This window comes from Centroberyx gerrardi, chromosome 5 (assembly GCF_048128805.1).
Source record: "Centroberyx gerrardi isolate f3 chromosome 5, fCenGer3.hap1.cur.20231027, whole genome shotgun sequence".
NCBI classification, from domain to species: domain Eukaryota; kingdom Metazoa; phylum Chordata; class Actinopteri; order Beryciformes; family Berycidae; genus Centroberyx; species Centroberyx gerrardi.
The window spans coordinates 23,500,533-23,520,927 of record NC_136001.1 but is presented as its reverse complement, the minus strand read 5'-3'; the positions used below and the strand labels follow the sequence as shown (position 1 = coordinate 23,520,927).

Sequence of the window (20,395 nt, the reverse complement as noted above, 5' to 3'; positions counted from 1 at the left end):
GCACATTTAGACGATGTGTCACTGTTGGAGATATTAATGGTGTTCTATTGTGGTAACAATTAAAATTGCATTACTCAGGTTGAGAGGCAGCGGTAACAGAGAAAAACATCATTACTGTCATTGTTAATGTGGTGGAGAGCCAATCACACAGATTACTTTCTACAAGTCTCCAGCACAAAGTTGTTAAAAGTTATAAAGTTGCGAATGGTGTTTGTCTGCAGTTTTTATTTATATTTTGCAAAGTGAGTGCAAAGTGATGCGCTTGTGCTGCTATCAAGTGAACTAAGAGCAAAGCCTCTGACTGACATGGAAATGAAGATAATAACTCTTGCAGGTTGAACTGAATTGGTTAGAAAATCATTCATGAAGTAGTAGAGGGCTTGTGGGTGTGAGCATGTGTGCACGTGTGTGTTTGTCCATGTGTGCATGTATGTGTGTGTGAGTGCTTGTCCAACTGAAGATAGCAGGTCTGGGCTCAGTAAGTGAAAGCAGGTGCTAGGATAGCGACAGTAAATTGATTTAGCAGCAGCTCCAATACAAAGTGGAAATTGCACTGTGAACTCTACAAACACCATAAATAGTTCTAATATTCCACATACTATTCCACAACAGTGTTAACACACACACACACACACACACACACACACCAGCTCTCACATCTTAAATTATAAAATCAAATAAAAGACCCCATTTTGTGTACAAAGAAACATTGTATAATTGGTATATATAAACTTCATAAAATAGAGATTGACAATTCTTTCCTGTTTCTGATGAATACGATAAATGAAGTAAAGATGGAGGAAGGACATGAGAGAAAAGTGGAAGGGAGGGAGGGAGGAAGGAAGGAAGAAAGTAAGGAAAAGGAGGGAAGGAAGGAAGTAGGAAGGAAGGAAGGCAGGAAGGGGCTAAACAACTACAGTATACAAGACACTGTAGTGTCGTTTTGTCCAAGTGTCAAGGAGGCTCGTTTAACAAGGGTTCACCATGGTGACAAGAGTCTGTGAAGAGTCTTTTTTCTAATTCTGACCTTTACCTCAAAAGCTCACACACACACACACTCACACACACACACAGTGGATGGGGAATGGATGTCTAATATTGTGTGAGAAAAGAAATGAAGATTACAGTTAAACGTTGAAGGCTCTCAAAAAAAGATGAAAGTGAGCTGATGGAAGGGGCATGAAGCAACCCACCTGCCGTCCTAACAGATATATGATCTGACAAAAGTCTGTGAATAACCACAACGATTTCTCACTGCTTTGGCTTTGGCCCGATGTTTATCATTTCCCGGCGTACATGTGAAGTATGCAAACCTGCCTTCCCATTCAGTCTCCATAAGGAAAAAATAGGATTTCATATGGCACATTTGTAATGGGTTCAAGAGTGCACTGTCCTCATGAATTAATAAAATCAAGTAATTAATGCTAAGGTCAGCGAGGTCTGGCTGTGGCATATTCTCCCTCCAGCCGCCCTGAAAGGTTAATGTGATTTTTTAACTCATTCATTTTCTTATCATTCTATCCCCTTCCTCTTTGGCACTGCGCAGCCAATGAGAAGCTGTCTTTCCATCTCCCTGAAGGCCTCGTCTCATTGTCGTAAATTAGCAAGGAGAAGGGAGCGCTTCATCAGCAGGGAAAATTGGATTATGATTTGCTCTTAAGTGCTCCATCAGTCTAATTGCTTGTTACCCAGCGCAGCGCTAGGGCGACTCAAAGGCTCTTCGACACTTCCTGCTCCCCCTCCTGCTCCCTCGCCTCCTCCCCCTGCTCCCCCTCCTCCCCCTCCTCACCCCTGAGATAATGGAACGCAGGTGAAAGTCAGATCAATTGACTAGCGTGTTCATATAAATCTTACTTAAAAATTGAGTGACAGTATTTTGGATCTTTACACACATGAAAAACACTTTACAAGAAATTAAAATATGAAATATTGATCTGCTTATAACTATATTCTCATCAAGCAATAATTGCAGTCTTTGGTGTATAATATGTTGAATGTTCCACAGTATTTAGGGCCCCTCTCTTCTTGTCATGTCAGACAATGTGTGTGTGTGTGTGTGTGTGGTGTGAGAGCATTGGTAGGTAATGAGGTTTGACTTGCCGCTGTTGCTGGTTGGTCTCTCTCGTTGATTTTTTCCATCTCCTTCTCTCTATCCCCATTCTAGTACTCAGATCAATTTCACTGTGGCCATCGATTTCACAGCATCTAATGGTGAGTGATACTAAAGGCAATGCGTGGGGCAGAGGATGGATGGTAGTGCTCTGTGACTGTCGCACGTCTGTGATTTGTGAATCAATCACACAAACACACACACAAGCAGACGGTACATCACACAGACAAACACACACACACACACACACACACACACACACACACACACACACACACACACACAGTAACACATTGTCACCTACAGTAAGTGATAGCCTGTCCTGGATAGCCTTTCCTCCTAAATGCTCAGTCAATACACGCTAAGTAAAGGTTGTGACCCAAAATAGCATGCAAGCATTTGAGCAAGATGGCCGAGTAATCCCCCTGCTTGACGTAAACACTTCCCAGTGTCTGAAAGGCCACACTTAAGTCTAATTACACCACTCAGCTGCCATTAATTACGCTTGAAAACAATGCCACAGCAGAATTATCCGGAAGGAAGAACTCTTCAATGTGAATCACAGTTATTAGTGGGAAATAAGAAAGGCCCATAAGTCTGTTTGGAGCTTTCCAAACCCTGTGAGTGGACAAGGTGACATTTCATTTATGTTAGACTTTCTCCTTCAGATAAGATCACTTGTGTTACATCTTGTCACTACACAGCCTTGGCATTCAAACAACAGGATTTTTGTTGTCAGAGAGCAAATGTGAGGAATCAAATGGCAAGTGTTTGTAATGAATGACAGTGCTTATGGTTGAAAGCATCATTAATATAATTTTCAATGTTTTGATTCGTTAAGGCAACCTGAACAGAAACTTCTCTAAATATATAATTCTCAAATGATTTTGATAATAACCGTCAGTATTACATTCTGTAGACCGTGTGAGCTTGTTTCTAAGCTTGTTCTGTTTCCCCTCCTCGCTGATTTTTATGTGCAACTTAACTGTAATATAAGAGTTTTCTTAGATTCCATGGGGAAATAAACTTTAGATCTCCCAAACAGGACCAAATAAAAAAGTACGAAGGTGATTATCGGGGGTACTGCTTGTAACAGCACCAGCTGTGCTATTTTGCTAGCAGTAGAATGTAAATTAGTATTGCAGCATTATATCACTGAAAACAAAATTCATACAATATAAATAGCATCAAATTGACCAGATTTTAGTGCCAACTTGCTGTATTTCTTACACAGTTGTATCTAGGGCTGTGTACACTAGGTCTCATAAAAGATAATGATGTTTGTACATTTAAAGCACTGCATGCACTATGTATGCCACTTAGCTCACAGGGTGCAATGACAACAGAATTTTCTGAAGCACTTCCAAATGATCCCATCTGGGCTGTTAATATGAAATTACTTCATAATGCGTTAGTGAGGGGATATTGGAGAAGGTCACAGTGTTACTGATAAGCCATCTAAATGTTCATTTAATCAGTCAGTCTGAAGTATTCAATTCTTAAAATGGCTTTCCTCCCACTATTGATCAATGTGACCTTTGTGTCACAAACTTTCATCTATCTAAAGTTATGATCCAACTTACAGTGGCATCTCTGGGGACTGAACATGACCATTGTTAATTGTGATCCATGGTTCTAGCAAATACAAATTTTGCTGTATCTCGTATCTTCTCTCACATCTTGTGTTCTAGCAGATATGTCTTTATACCCACCATGACCTCATCTGACCCTCTGACACCATTACTCCCAACAGGTAACCCCTCCCAGTCCACCTCGCTGCACTACATGAACCCCTACCAGCTGAACGCCTATGCCATGGCTCTGAAGGCTGTGGGGGAGATCATTCAGGACTACGACAGCGACAAGATGTTCCCTGCACTGGGCTTCGGAGCCAAACTGCCCCCTGATGGACGGGTGTCACATGAGTTCCCGCTGGTAAGTGACCCCTCACCTCTCGGGCTTCTGGTGGAGGGAATTTTTCATCATAACTTGTGAGTCACACCTGTGGCTTTTCTTTCTGTGTTGCTTATTCTGATTTGTGGCATTTGTACGCTGCCAGGTGTCAAGAAACAAGTAAATGACGGCTGGTAAAGCAAATGTACTTTGACGGAGAGCTTGGCGCTTCTTTCTGTGATGAATGCAATCACCAAGACCATGAGATTGATTTGCTCTGTGTGTTTGCATGGTTTCCCTGCTCTGCAGAATGGCAACATGGAAAACCCTTACTGCAATGGTATTGAGGGCATCTTGGAGGCGTACCACCAGAGTCTGAAGACGGTCCAGCTGTATGGGCCAACCAACTTCGCTCCTGTAGTCAACCACGTTGCCAGGTGATAGAACATTGTTAGCTGGTGATAGAACATTGTTAGTTTGTGGTATTTATTTCCCATTAAGATGGCAAGGTAACAAGGATAATGAGTTGTTCTTTGGTTGTCTGAAAGATCTGTATAGAAACATTTTTCACCTTTACTGCCTTTGAAATAAGATCATAAAATCTCCCTCTCTCTCTTCTATTTGTCAAGTTTATCATCATGCAAGTACATAATGAACAAACAATAGCAGTCTCACAAAGTCACAACCTACCAGACACTTACTGCGTTTCACTCGAGCTCTCATGAATATGGATATGGTCTGCTGCAACTTATGAATTAGCACAGCAAAAGTTGTGATTTTTCTTTTAATTTATGTTCCTCTGCTCAGTTTCAATAATTTTTGTTTCATCCCTGTGGATTTTCCTCTTGTGGCAACTTCTCCCTCTCATGGTTTGTTCATTATGATTTATGCATTATTCATATTTTTCCCATTCAAAGTAAGAATATGAAAAATGAGTCACCACGATAAAAACAGCAATATTCACACAGAGTTCCTCACATAAACCTCTTGCATGTGGTATTTATATGCTTCAGAGAACATGAGTCTGCATTCACTGCTTTTCAACAGACCTACTGACACTGATATAATTTGATCTGTTTGCCATCAACAATACAGGAGGCAACAGGTTTTGTGCCACCACAGTGTTTGCATACACACAGTGGCTATCACTGATCATCTGCAGCATTTCAGCCATCAAGAATAAAATGACACTCACAGTGACATTGTTGGCTGTTGGCCTTGGTTTCCTGTGATTTCCTATCTGTGGATACCTAGTCTTCCGTGTCTGTTCCATTGATTTTCTGACCCAGTGGGTTGGCCGTATCTTTTGTGCTAGACACAATAAACAGGATGTGACATGCTTGAATATGAGTTGAGACAGGGTGATGGCTGTCAAAAGAGTGGCTGATTAGCTGATGGAACAAATTACAAAGTTGGGGACAGAGACTGTAACCACTAACATACACTGACATTTCACTCACCGTTACGACACATGCAAACTATGCAAACTGTGACATACTGTCTATGTGAGTGTGTGTGCATGCTTGTGCCCCCCACCCGCCTCACTGTTGCTTCCTCCCTCTGTCTCATTTGTTGAACCATATCAAAACAATTCCCCATCTGATTATGCCTGGGCTCTGTTGTAATTAAAAATGTCATTCTGATAAAGTGGAATCACACTTTATCACCCTAGCTATATGAATGCATGACCCATGCATTTAGCATCTGAATAGGTGAGCCAGAATAGGAAGAGAGAGGGAGATTGCAACAAAGGCATTAATCTGTGAATCAAATTATGCAAGCCAGCTTTGTTATGTGCTTTGTTATTCAGGCCTGTAAGTCAATATGTACTTGTAAGGCATTATAATGAGTGTTATCTACTCCACGGTAATGAGAAAGAACATTTTATTGAATTTGCATATAGTGGAGAGTGTTTACAATAGCACGACAGTGAGCGATGTATGCACTTTGCATGGATTTATATGCCACATCTATGCCACGTTTAGATAATTCCATCACTCGAGTCAGAGATTTGTTTTTGTATTAAAGAGATTATACTGCACCCCATAATTTCTCTCTGTATCTGTGTGTGTGTGTTTGTGTGTGTGTGTGTGTGTGTGTGTGTGTGTGTGTGCGTGCGTGTGTGTGTAGGTATGCAGCGGCAGTGCAGGATGGCTCTCAGTACTTTATTCTCCTCATCATCACAGACGGCGTCATATCCGACATGGCTCAGACAAAAGAGGCCATTGTCAATGTAAGGATGGGAGAAGGGGGGAAACATTGTGATTTTTTACAGTATATACGGCTGGAGAAATCCTCAGTTTTAACTGACATGAACTAGGAGGGAACGCCTTCCAACTGACTGGTGCTGCTGAGTGGAGCATTCATTGTTTCAACCCAGGGTGAAATACAAGAGGTCCACCAGTGCAATGACCCTTGTCTTAAACATGATATACATACTATGTCTCTGATCAACTCTAGCATTCCCTCTCAGAAAAATATGTCCCACAGATGTTTATTTTGGTTGCCACTCCAAGTCATACCAAGCATGAGCCATATGACTAACAGTAGCAGTTGTTGTCCACTCTGTAAAGCACGGGGGTTGATGCACACAATCACTGTCTAAAAACTCACATGTACTGTATGTATCAACTTCATTTATTGACTAATGATTTACTTGACTGCTACATGAAAGTAGCTCAAGACCAGGGTAAATATATTGTTCTAAAAGGTACAAATGCTGTGAATTTACCCCTTGAGGTACAAATTTGTCCCTTTTCTGCTAGAAAACACACAGACAACAGCAATAAGAGTACATTGGACATACATTTCTAAGGGATTGCACATGACAAAACCATGACAAAACATCTTGAAAAGAGTTTATTGCCCCAGTAACAAAAACACAATATGGTGCGTTTTTTCTGAGCGCTTTCCCCAAAACTTGCCCTAACTACTTTTTTCTTCCCGCTCTAAATAGCAGGTTGTTTTGGCTTCCTTTCCTTTTCTCTCCCCTCTTCTCCTCTCCTCTGCCTCAGCCCGCCCCAGGCACAGAATACCCAGCAGACTGGATTTAAAGGGAATTTGCGACTGTTAGTCAAAACATTAGAACAGCCACACCTTCCTTTTAAGATCTTGCCTGCTGCTCTATCTCACTGCCTGCTCCCTGACTGTCTACTGATGCTTGCTGCTTCCACTGCTTTTCCTTTGCTCTGCGTGGATCTTGGGCGAGCCAGGACAGACTGATGAGGTTATATAAGTCTTTCCTCTTGTTCACACTGGTAGGTGTCTTCGAGAAAGAGAGGGAGAACAGTCAATGTAGATGTTTTGATGTATTTTGGGAGCTGTGTGGATGTGTGGCAGGGCAGTGTCTGTCCCCCTCAAGCGCATATTTTCAGGAACATGGACCCATTTCTGGCAGGGTGGGGGAACAGGGGGGTTTATCAGCCACAACAGAATCTGCTACACCACGGCAAGCCACCTGTCAATCACTCAGCACCAAACCTCCTCTGCTCACAGGCACGGTCCCTCGCTGCCTCTTTCACTCTATTGAACCCGGAGACTCCCTCTCTCCCTCTCTCTCTCTCTCTCTCTCTCTCTCTTTCTCTCTCTCTCTCTCTCTCTCTCCATCTCTCTCCCACTCACACATCTGAATCTCTTTGTCTTCATCTGTTCTCTCCATACGTCTGTCAGCCTTCATCCAATAACAACATCCTTGGCTGCCTTTGATTTCTTTCTTTCTCTTCTTCTGCCTGTGATCTGTCAGTCTTACTTACTTCATCTCCTTATCACTCCTCTTTTTTTTTTGCTTTCTCTGTTTTCAGGGGCATTTGCCAACATGAATCAGGTCAGGGTTCACTGATGCAGGGCCCCCCAAACACATGACTAAATACAGAAACTTCACTGACAATTACAGTTACAACCAATGTTATTGTAATAGAAAAATAATAGAAATTAAATGTATTAAAGCTGAACAAAATGAAAACTACAACCTTAATGCAACTTACTACAACCTTCAAAACTAATGGAAATAATTAATTAAAAAAAACTACATCAGATACCTCAAGGTTCACTTTTTATCATCATAATTAAGGCTGAATTATGGCATTGTGATTTGCTGTCTTCTGAGCTTGTCATACAAGGACGGAGGGTAAAGAATGTGACAATTCAACATGAGTTTTAAAAGCTTTGTTCTCATGCAACCCTTTAAGTCTCGTCTCCATGTTGTGAAGGATCGAGGACTGTCTATCTGACAGATGGGTGATTATTTCTGAAGATGTTCTATGCTTCCAGTTGATTGATCCAACAAACAGTGTAGAAACTGCTATTCTTAGGCCAGTAATGGTTAACTCCCACTTCCAGTTGTACTTCGTTTTCAAGTCCTGAGTTGAGCTCTGAAACAGTCAATGAGAGAGAATCCCAAGTGCTTCAGATGACCCCAATGTTGCAATAACAACTCCTCTTTGGCAACCCCACACACCACCACCCCCCGCCCCCCAACACACAGTCACGCCCACCTATGCACACACACACACACACACAAACACAAACACACACTCCCATCAAAGCGTGCACAAGCGTGGCATTTGGATTTAAGCGGCACATCCAGAGCGGGTTGTCGTGGTAATGAGCATTGATTGACACTCTGTTTTGTTGTCTCATTAGAGTGGATCTCGGCTGCCAGTCACGGTGGCAGGGGATGGCATAAGTGGGGCATGGTGGATTGCAGGGTTATTTATGGTGGCATTTGATGTTCTGATGTCTGTGTGGATGTGTGTGACTGTGCACACACGTGTGCGTTTGTGCATGTGCACGTGTGTGAGTGTTTGTGTGTGCACGTGCGTGGGAGGACAGGAAGTGACAGGAGTTGTGTTGAACACTAATAATCGCGTTGATGTGTTCCGGCTGAGATGGCGTCGACAGAAACTGCTCTCATCCCTGTGGCAGAAGAGGTTGCCTGATTTGCCACGGTACATTTCTCTTGTCCCAGAGATAAAAATGCACTTGTTGTAACTGCTTTGTGAAAATGTGTGACTACAGAAAACTCATTACACATAATAGCAGCTTTCACATTGAGCATTTATGTTGCCATCTATCTGGAAATTACAACAAGAGACTCTAATATAGCCTGCCAGACAACACCAACTATGCAGTCACTGTCACTCAAGCAGAATTTAAACAAAATCATTTTTAGCTGCACATAATGCAAGTCAGAGTATCTCAACAGTTTAATTATATTGATAAGCCTCCCACATTTTCTCATATTAGATGTAGAACAATTATAAATCCTGGCAAGGGAATAAAAAAACTGATTTGGTTGCATTATTTGTTTCTAACTGGCAAAAGGGAAAAATTTGGCACAGCTTATGTATGTGCATATGTGTTTAATAGATGTTGTGTTTGCATCTTTAGCTGCGACCAGCAGCTAGTATAAGTCTGACGGCTGGTCGGTCCCAAAAAATGTCAAAAAACTTTACTGAGCATGTGCCATTGCAGAATACAGCTAGAAAGACTCTATCTCACAGCCTCATTGCTTTGAGTTTATCTCAGTTGGCACAGCATGGGTTTGCCATGCCAGAGATCCCAGGTTCTGATCCCAAGTGACTCAATTTAGCACCATTTTTTCATGCATGCTGGCTTCCAAAACATGTAGGCCTATGCTCTTTTGAACAGTTGCAGCACAGTTGCATGCTGGTGGTGGTGCTGTGCAGGGAAGGCATGGCAATTTATAAAATGGCCACCCATAGTTAGGGATTGATCATCATGAAAATGAATACTTGTCGAAACTGACGCAATACACTGAATTCTCTCTCTATCAAGCAGTATTCTTGGTGGCTAGAACTGAAAAGGAGTTCCTAAGCCCCGCCCCCACCTGATCTGGCTTTTCCCTCCAAACGTCCTGGCTGACCGTCTTTCTCAAAGCGCCAAGCTGGTCACAAATTACATGCTTGTTTTCCTTCTCTTATTCATTACCGTTTGTATAATTAATTGATTTCATTGTCTTTCCATCTTTTTTATTGTTTTGGCTTAGTGACAGTTAACCTTTACAGTTATGAAAATGACTGCGGTGTTATTTGACTCGAGGTGTGTCTTGGGAGTGGCTGGGAGGGCGACTGAGGATGGTCGCTGTGGTGATTGAAGCTGGCACCTCCTCCTCTCTCTCTCCTCTCCCAGCTCACAAATGCCGCCATCCATCCTCTGCCATATAAGACCTTATCAAGGCATCTGTCAACAGATTCACCACTCTCTCCCTGTGGACAAATGTTTCCTTTTATCCTCAACCAACTTCTCACAGTCTGTATTGTCAAGAGACGGTTCTTTTTGAAGGTGTCATTTTTCACTTCAGCATTTCAACTCCAGACCGTAACCAATCCAGGCGGGGAATTCTGTGGATACATTTGCATCATATGTGTGTGTGTGTGTGTGAAAATATTTTACAGTATTTTTATGGTTAGATTGGTTTCTAGATATCAAAACAACTTTAGTACTGATACTACTGACCTGTTTTGGCCTGGCATCTCATGGGATACAGTTAGTGTTGTCAATGAATGGGATCTCCACTCACCAGCCCAATAACCAGCCTTCAGTGAGCAAACACAGGGTGTCTATCCCAGATAAGAGGGTAGGAGGGGACACTGATACAGCAGAAAATTGGATTTGGGGACAAAAAACATCTGGGGATAAGGATTGGGCTCTTATGAACAGAGACAAAAAGACAACAACCTTCTGTTGAGGATTCACAGCCTCTCTGGTCATTTCAAAGGGTAAATTTGAGGCTGATTTTAATTTTGTAATGATTTGTCTTATAGTTTGATATTTGCTTGAGGAAGACTGGTCTCTAAGACAATGCTCACAGGGCACACATTAGCATCTCATTTTCTCTCGCTTTCTCTGACTCCCTCTCTCTCTCTCTTTCTCTCTGGAGGCCTATTCATACTTAATGGTCATTCAGCTACTTAAAGGGTGATACAGAACATTAGTGTGGTTGTAACCTACCTGGGTGAGCATGTAACTGCCACAGAGTCTGATCTAATGAGCAGTACAGGTCAGTGGTAATGAGGACAAACCTCTCTCTCCTCTCTTGAACAGAAGAGAGGGGCGTGTGTGAGTGTTTTTCTCAGAGTAAGAGAAAGTGAGGAAGAGAGAGAGAACGATGTTAAGAGTCAGTACATTTCACTCGAACAATCTTTTACCATGTTGGATAGATGGTCACTGGTTTTCTTTGATTCTCTGCAGGGTGCCAAGCTCCCTATGTCCATCATCATAGTTGGAGTGGGTCAGGCTGAGTTTGACGGTATGGTGATTTATTTATTTTTTTAACAGCTGCATAAATGTAATTGTTACACATTCAGGTCATTTCGCATGGTAGACACATGTCACAAATGAATAGTAAAATATGTAAAAATCCACAAAACTGACTTGTGTTACTGTACATGCATGGGGCTGAAAGGTCTGTGGTCAGTGCTGTTGACAAACTGTTTAAAACTCGCTCAACAATTAGATGTTTTTGCCACCTACATTAATAAAGTCCACTAATTGATTAAAACATGAGCCATGTTTTACATTTTAATTTATACAACTCACAGCCTGGTACTGTAATTGCCAGCACTAACCTCTCTGGCAATAATTCAGAGAAATACCCGAGAGAAAATTACAAACTCATTTGATTCAGTAGAGGAGGGCAGGCGTAGGTGGATGCAGGCATAATTGTATAAGAAGTGGCTGAGGTTAATTGCTGGGTTTGTAGTGTTGAGAGTAGTAAGTACTGTGTCTTAATTGCACAGAGACCCTGATAAGGGACTTATTTGTTGATTAGACATGCTATAAAGACAGATTAGAAATGTGGCAGAGCATCCTAACTCTTGCTAAAGCAAAAGCTATGAGCTATGGTGCAGTAGATACAGCTGTATCTTTGCAGCAGTAGGATGTCAAACTTGTCAGCTTCCTTTTCTTATACTTGTCACTTGTCTCTCTCTGTGTGTGTGTGTGTGTGTGTGTGTGTGCGCGCGCTTGTGTCTTCAAGCTATGGTGGAGCTGGATGGCGATGACATCAGGATCTCATCCCGAGGGAAGCTGGCAGAGAGAGACATTGTTCAGGTGACTGCCCTTTACAGCATGGAAGAAACTTCCACTGTATCACTGCACATATCTAGAGTGCAGCTGCTTATGGAACCAAAAACAGACTTTCCATTGCAATGCAACAGGAATACAATAGTGTGTTGTCTGATTTATCAACAAAGTCAAAGCCTGTTGCTATCAAAGTTCACAGAATTACTCCTAGGAATTTTGATTGTGACAAAATGTCAAGTTTAAAGTAGGCAGACTTTTTGCCTGTTTTTGGAAGGGATGGGACTATAAAGGGACATACCTGTACTGCCTAGCTGATATTGAAAACAATAAACACTTTTCAAGTTTGACTAATCTGTGGCTACGAGATAAGGATCTACAGTAAATATTGTCATGTCATTTGTCTCAAAACACCATCTGTTGGCAACGCCTAACAGATTAGGACATCTGTGAGGCTCCCCTAAATTCCCATGGAGATAAGCATGTTAAGAAATGTTGATATCATGCGTCACAGTAGGACCACATTTGTGTCACTCACAGAATGATCAAGCTGTTATAACTAACTCTTACACGAGATGCTCGATAACACCTGGCTGAGTCAGAACGGTTTCACATTTGATGTTTGATATTTCTCTGCCTGGCACACTTGCAACACATAATGGGATTTACAGAATAGAAACCAAGAGATAAACCTTTAAACTGAGAGCTAGTGATGCTTTCAAACAGTTGCATTCCAATACCGAATCACTGTAATTCTTATGGTCATGTAAAGTTTTTCAATAACAGACGAAGCTTTGGATTTAACATACAGTGCCTTTGCTTATGTTAAGTGTGGCTAAAAACAGCAGTCAATCAGTCTTCTGATTGGGCCTATAAAGTCCACTCCAGTGACCTTTTGAACATTTTAAGATAGACCAGTTCCCTACATTTATTTCAATCCTATTTATTTCTAATCCTTAGTTTGGCTTTGAGCAGTCGGATGCAGTTTTAGTATTTTGAGCCAGAAAAGTTACAGCCATCCTTCCCCCTGGCTAAATGTGAGTTAAGATAAATACTCATATAAGAAATGTAACATTTCTCAAACCTATTGTTGTTGCCAGAAAGAATATTTTGATGCTATTGCAATTATGCTATTATATATATGCAAGGTGCTATATTATGCTATCATATCACATTTCTTATGGATATAATTAGAGTGCTTTGTGATTGATCTTGAGTGTACAGTAACATCGTCATGCAAACCAGCAATAGCCACCACCAAAGAATCTAGTTAGCTTGCTAAAATTCGCTGGCTATTTTTTCCATTTAAATTTCATCTTATTCATTAAATAAATGGCTTAGACTAGACATTCTCCACACTACTACAAATAAATATAGAGGCTTTATTTTGTATCACTAATGGTGGCCTGTTTTTTCTCCTTTCTAGTGTCTTGTTTTTCTCAGAGTTTACAACATATCTGACAGTATCTGTCTCAGGTTAACTACTAGTAAGACATTTTTATGCAACAGATGTCAGATTAAATGTTGGATCTTTAGTCATCTTAAATCTATCTATTTAGCTAGTTAGCTATCTTGCTATTTATTTATTTAGTGACAAAAAAAAGGAGTGATTGAATGAGTGAGTTGTAGCATGGGTAAAGGATGGTGTGATATGACAAATAATACAAATATGGGCCCTCCAGTCGTGGGGTTTCTCAAAGCTAGTCTGCCCACTTATTCCTGCTCACAGAGGGCTGGAGCTTTTCCCAGCATGCATTGGGTGGAAGGCAGGGAGATCAAAGGGTAAACACACATAGACAGACAATCACTCACATTCACACCTATTTTGTCATATGGTAAATCAGCACTGGAAAATTACCTGCTGTTCTTTTGAAGTATGACAGTAGCATGCTAGCTTTGAGCTGGAAAATTCTCTTTTCGCTTTCCCCCCTTTGCCTGCTCCTCAGGGAGTTCAGAAAGCAGGATCAGCTACAGAAGAGCATCTTGAAGCTGGTAGGGGTTGACAAATGTTCACCAACATGAGGGTTTGAACTCAGGCCCCCGGTTCAGATATGGTCCCTCATTAATGCACCCTGCTGCCCAAAGCCAAAGAACTATTGTGAGCTTTACATGAACAATCCACAAGAAATCCCTAGATGACATTGTGAGAGACGGACCAACCTTTAGAGGAAACTGTATGCTGTCAAATGAGGTTTAATGTTCCTGTACTATGGGTTCACCTAATTCTTCCTCGGGGCCTATTAAGAGTTTGATGATTTTATTATGAGAATAAAATGAACAGGTTTAACCTTTTGGATTATTTATCAAATCACACCATTCTTCATCCACACTGCAAGATGTCCTGAAACAAGTTACATTATCCTGAAAAAAGTCAAATTTGTTGAAACCGTTAAAATTATCTGCCAGTGCAGTAAGATGATTTCACAAAACAAAAATCCTAAAATAAGCTTGATAAGTCTCGATACAAGATAAAATAAAAACTGTCAGTTTTTGCAGTGCACATGAACACTTGGTGAAGTTATTAATTTGCATAAGCATGTTTATAGTTCAGTATTTATAGTCCCTTTTTTTCTGCTTCAGTTTGTCCCCTTCCGAGACTACATGGACCGGACAGGCAACCACGTGTTGAGCATGGCACGGCTGGCTAAAGATGTGCTAGCAGAGATCCCCGACCAGTTTATCTCTTACATGAAGAGCCGGGGGATCAAACCCAACCCGGCGCCACCCCCCTACACACCACCTGGACACACACACCACCACACACAGATCTGAACCCCTCCTCTTCGCTTTGACTGAGGACTGACAGGAGGCAGCATGCAGCCGCCCCTCAGGATCCAGTGGGAACTCTCTACCTCCTGTTTGTGGTGTAAACAGGAGGAGACGTACTACTGTAGGAAATGGGCGTTGAGTTTTGTGCCGTATCCTCCCAGTGACTATTGGAGCAGCGTTACGTTTTTGTTTTCTGTAATTGATCCATTTGTTTGGTTTCTCTTGAAGAGAGACTGCAAACTTTTGTTAATGTACCAGGGCTTGTGGGTGAAAGCCTTTTAATCAACAATGGGCCAGTGACTGTTTCATGTCTACTTTGACAGCAGGTTGGTTCAAAAGGTCATGTTGTGGTTCAAACTTGTGCCTGTCTGTGGTTGTTTCTATAAGTGTTTCAGGACAAATGCACCCTCATTTGAACTTTGACCTAAGCCTTGCTCGTCAGTCATTGGTGTGGCTTAATTCAGTGATATTTTTAGGTACCTTTCCCTTTCTGGAATTTGTTTTGCATTTTGGGATTATTTACATATTTGCTATTGCATCAAATATGATGGAGGAAAAACTACAAGTGTGTAGTTTGCACAGTTTGTTTTATTACTTTGAACATTAATCAGACTTTTCATACCATGAGATATCACTCCTCTCTTCCTTATTAAGTAAATGTTTATAAAAGCATGTTGTACAATGTATGAGAATTAAATTCCCCATATTCCAGTATTTATTCTCGAATGTTATTCAAAGTGGCATGGAAAATTGATAAATTTGTATTTGAGTACCATAAACTTAATCCATTTTGGGTCTCTTTGGAGTGGTTAACAATTATTTTGAACTGATTACAAAATATTTATAAAAGCACAAGACGATCTGTCTCTCTACTCCACACCAAGGACTAGAATTATGGTTATGTTAACACCAGGTTCAGCATATTTAATCCCTTTGAGTGCTGCTATTGGATCATCTTTGAACAAAGGGCATCAGTTTTTAACTCCAGTCAAAAGTCTTTTGTAGTTCAGTTGCAATCCATCGTAAAATCCACCGTGTTTGATATAGACTTGTTTGAGGTTCTCATCCAGTAAGGATCAATTCCCATCAGACAGGATATTGCACAATAGCATTATCCATTTTATTATAACATCTGTTTCTTCTTTGTGATAAGCTTTCTCTAGCATGCTATGAAGCCAGGTTCTATAAGTTCAGTTTGGTCTGACTATGAGAATGAAATAAACCAAAACAGAAACAAACCGGCTTCCAAGCAGCCAGTCCAGTTTTTACACAATCAATTGAGAAGCTGGTAATTTTGGGTGCACCCTGCATCCTTGCACAATGTTATAAAAACAACAGTCCCTGACATTCCTATGATGTGTTGCCTTACGAAAATGCACATCAGACATTATAAGAGATGTTATGTTCCATGTAAATCAATGGGAGGTTTTTCTATTATCAGTCAGTAAGCACCCTGGGAACATACAGTAGCTAGAACTAAAACCTGTTCAACCATTCAGAGAGAGCATAGTTTTAGGACAAAAGCACATTATAATATAGTATACCACTCCAATTTAGCTTTCTCTCCCATCATTCCTGTCATCTGACCAAGAGACAATTCGCAATGTTTCTGCTCAATTCGCAATTGCAATATTTCTTTCCAGTCCATATACTTTCTCATTGGTTGTTTACAATTGTCATAGCATGTTATCTACATCAATAGCCTTTCTGCTCCAACAGAAGCTATCATTTGTTAGGGATAGGACTCTCTAAACTCACCTTCTTCAGCTGTTAATCAATGTTCAGGGCAATCTTAAAATGAAACACATACATCCTAATCCCTAATATCTTGACATTGCACTGCATAATGTCTGCTTTCTGGATCATGTGTGATTCCGGCATCGTATCACCAACTAGCGGTTGAAATTATGTTATTTGAATGATGATGTTTTGGTGGTGCTGTGATTTTGAAACGTCATACATGTTACCAACCCCGCTCCATTCCACTCAAAACAGAGAGAGGCTAAAACGGAGGGTGTCCTATCCCTTTGATCTGACACAGGCAGAAACAGAATTAAGCTGAGATCGAGGAAAAGGTTCTGTCCAAACGCCTGTAATGTAGCAACCAAAACTAACATCCTCAGCAAAGGCCTTAATAATGTGATAGGCAGCCAGTCCATCTCATCCAGTCATCCCATTGCATTCAAAAGCAGTTCAGGTAGACAAGTGCGGTTCTAAGGTGGTGGACAGAAATGTAGTTAATGGTGGCCAAAACAATAAACTGTAATTTGCTTGTACATGTTTGTGTAGTGTGGGGTAGGTTAGGATGAAAGAATAACAGTGAAAACATAAATGGGTGTGGACCTACATTAGATTGTAAAGTGTGTCTAAGAGTTGGTTTGCATATTGATCCCAACAGCACTTTATCCTTGAGAGGAGTGCTTTTACTGTATATGTTTTATATATTTTTGGGGATATTATTGTATTGAAGATATTTATTTTTTCTGGAATGTGTATGATAAGCCATCATTCTTGCTGTATGTCATTATGGTGACATCTCCTCTCCTTCAAACCAAGATCTATAGGTATGATGGATTGACTGCATCTATACTTAAACATGGGGTATAATGAGAGTGTTTTGTAGACAGTGCCATCATCTGTAAAATAGTGACCAGCCCAACCGGATTACATGCATGTTAGTGCCAAACATGGCAGCAAGCTCTGTGGACTGTTTGCTATTTCTTCTCTCTTGTGCCTGGCAATTTTCTGTTCTCCGAACATTCTTGTCATTTGATCTCACCAGTGGTGAGAACTGTAGCTAATTAGCATGTTCAGTTAACAAGTTTTTTAAATCTTTTTTTTTTTGGTCTAATCCCCGTTTTTATCTTTGTCGTTTATATCTCTTGGGTTTCTAATTTGCATGATTCCCTATTTTCCTTTTAACGGGTTTTTATTGTACATGATCGTTGTCATACGGTGGGTTGTGAAATGCTTTGTATTGGATTGCCTTAAATGAAAATTAATTAAAAAATGACTACTTTTATAAAAGTTGTTGGAGAGTTATATTTTGATTTCAGTATCTAGTGTTCCAATTTGACCTCTTGCTTAAAAGCAGCAATGATAAAGTTACTTTGAAAATGTAGTCAGGTTACATATTACTGATTACCTGCTTATTATTGTGATCTCTAAGATGGTCCATTGCATTACTCCAATTCAGCCAAGTAATCAGATTATTTTGATTTAGTACTGGATTACTTCACTGCCAAAATGGACAGAGCATGAAATTAGACAGTCTGTTCCTTATTCTTATCTACAAACATGATTTCTTTGCTTTGATAAAGCATCACTGTAATCACTCTCTGTGTAATCTACAACCACTTAATTGATGTAAAAACATGTTTTTTGCAAACATCTGAAAATATAGCGTCAACTAGTTCACTTTCTTTTTTGATCAGATTATTGTATGACGTTCCTTATCCTATTACGACCTAAACCTGCTTATAGGTAGATTGATGGTGACATTCGCCAAGTATGACTGTGTCTGCATGCTCTGATATTAAATGAATGACTATAAAGCAGTTGTTCGTAGCGTACTTGCATTACAACATCTATCAGGTGGTAGTTGCTTGAGGAAGAAAGGAAAGAAGGAGAAGCCAAGAGTTGGGGAAATTGGGACAGCTTCAGTGCTTACAGAAGAGATGTCACTTTAATATATTAAGATTTTCAACTTTTCTATCAGGTGGTAGTTGCTTGAGGAAGAAAGGAAAGAAGGAGAAGCCAAGAGTGGGGGAAATTGGGACAGCTTCAGTGCTTACAGAAGAGATGTCACTTTAATATATTAAGATTTTCAACATTTTTATCAATAAATAACATTCTAAAAATTATGATTTCCTCATTAAACATCCAATCATCTCATATCTGAAAAACATGGCAATTAATTGGGTTTTGCCGGCCACAAATCAAGCAATCATGTAATTTACTTCCTGGAAGGGAAACACTTGAACATACTCCAGAGGAGATTTCCGGAGCATCTTTAGTTTCTGGGTCATGAAGAAAGAAGGAGGTAGTGGAGGAAAAGAGGAGTGATTTTGGAAGTTTCTGCAAGTAACTGTAGTTGACAAGTTACCTAATTACGTAAATCACTGGGGGGGATAGGGGATATAATACAGAGAGATTGAGAAACATTAATGAGCATGTAAGAATATCCAATGTACCCTACTCAGCCCCTCCCCAAATATATTTTTTTCGTGCATCAGTGCCCTTTGTTGCTTTGCCCCTGCCTGTCAAAATCTCTATCCACTCATTAGAGTTTCAAACTTTTAGGAACAAAATAATATGTAGCTCATAACTGTGACAATTTTGGAGTACATCATTTAACTGAACTAACAAAGCATACTGTAAGTAGCCAACCTCAATCAACTAATTATGATCAAATTTGTTTTGATTGCTTTCCAGCTTTCTTTCTCCAGCAACTTTAGCAGTTGCTCTGCAGAGTTGGAAGGATAGTTTAGTTTCAGTTTTTAATTGTTTATTTGCAACAGATAACATGATAAAAAAAACAGAGAAAAAATAAAAAATACAGAGTTAAAAAGCCATGGGGCTTATGAATTTGAAATATCAACTGGCAATCTCACCTCCAGCAGCAGCCTCCTAATATCAAGTTCCTGCTAATGGGTTTGCCTCCGCTCAGGGCATTCAGGGTGTTTCACAGAAATCTAACACCTCAAATAGTTTGTCACATCTATTTTAATGCAACCAGACCCGCTCTTTGCCCCCTCTAAGTGTTGTCTGATGCATGGCAGGCGGTGCCCCATGCTTTGGCACAGGAGAGCACGTTGGCCCCTGACCTCTCTGTGCCAGTGGGCGCTGTAGTCTGATCCAGGTGCTGCTGTGGTGTCGACTGTGTAGAGTCTCCCCCATACTGACAGGAGATAGCAATGGCAGAAGCAGTTTGGATATTTACAATTATCTCACTACTGCCAGAAAGCATATGACTTGGCAGTCACTAGGGTTATCAAGGTGCCTCACATCAAATGTTTTGCTGAATTAGGCCCACAACACCCCTACTGAACTATACACTCATGCACAAAACTGCAAATTGAATGCCAATAAAAACAACCCAGCGTTTCTATTTGAGAAAAAAAACATTCCCCTACAAATGGCTCTCCGTTCTCTGCCAACAACTTCAAAAAAAATTTCACTCGTAAGATCACAGGTGAGGTCACTAGTATAGTCCCCCCACCTTGGATAGCTCAGTTGGTGTTTCTCAGGCTATTTGCATACTCTAGTGATTCAAATTAGTTTCCTAGACACTTTCAGAGTTAGTACTGCCCTCAAAACCAACGACCGGCATGCTTGATCCACTCCCTAGAAATATTTTTGAAATAACTTTTTTTCAAATTTTAGGGCCCCCAATGGTTAATATTAAGAATTCGTCACTTTCTACTTGCATTGTGCAGCATGATTAAGGCCCTACTCAAAAAACTAAACCTTCATCCAGCCACAAAAATAGCACAGAACACCAGCACCTGCATGCACTAAGACGTGGTCTGAGTAGGCAGAGGCACAAGCATCATTTTTGATAACAAAATTGAACTGCAC

General features: G+C 40.6%; 1 protein-coding gene across 2 annotated transcripts in view; it reads left to right on the top strand.

Moving 5' to 3' along the window:
• cpne5b (copine Vb) overlaps positions 1-14,818 on the top strand; it is a 113,316-nt gene extending 98,498 nt beyond the window's left edge. For both annotated transcript variants that reach the window (XM_078283499.1, XM_078283498.1), the window contains 7 exons: positions 2,165-2,211; positions 3,864-4,045; positions 4,313-4,440; positions 6,134-6,236; positions 11,216-11,273; positions 12,003-12,076; positions 14,627-14,818. In XM_078283499.1, coding sequence (XP_078139625.1) covers positions 2,165-2,211; positions 3,864-4,045; positions 4,313-4,440; positions 6,134-6,236; positions 11,216-11,273; positions 12,003-12,076; positions 14,627-14,818 — 784 coding nt within the window. The remainder of the gene's footprint in view (positions 1-2,164; positions 2,212-3,863; positions 4,046-4,312; positions 4,441-6,133; positions 6,237-11,215; positions 11,274-12,002; positions 12,077-14,626) is intronic.
• The last annotated feature ends 5,577 nt before the right edge of the window (positions 14,819-20,395 follow it).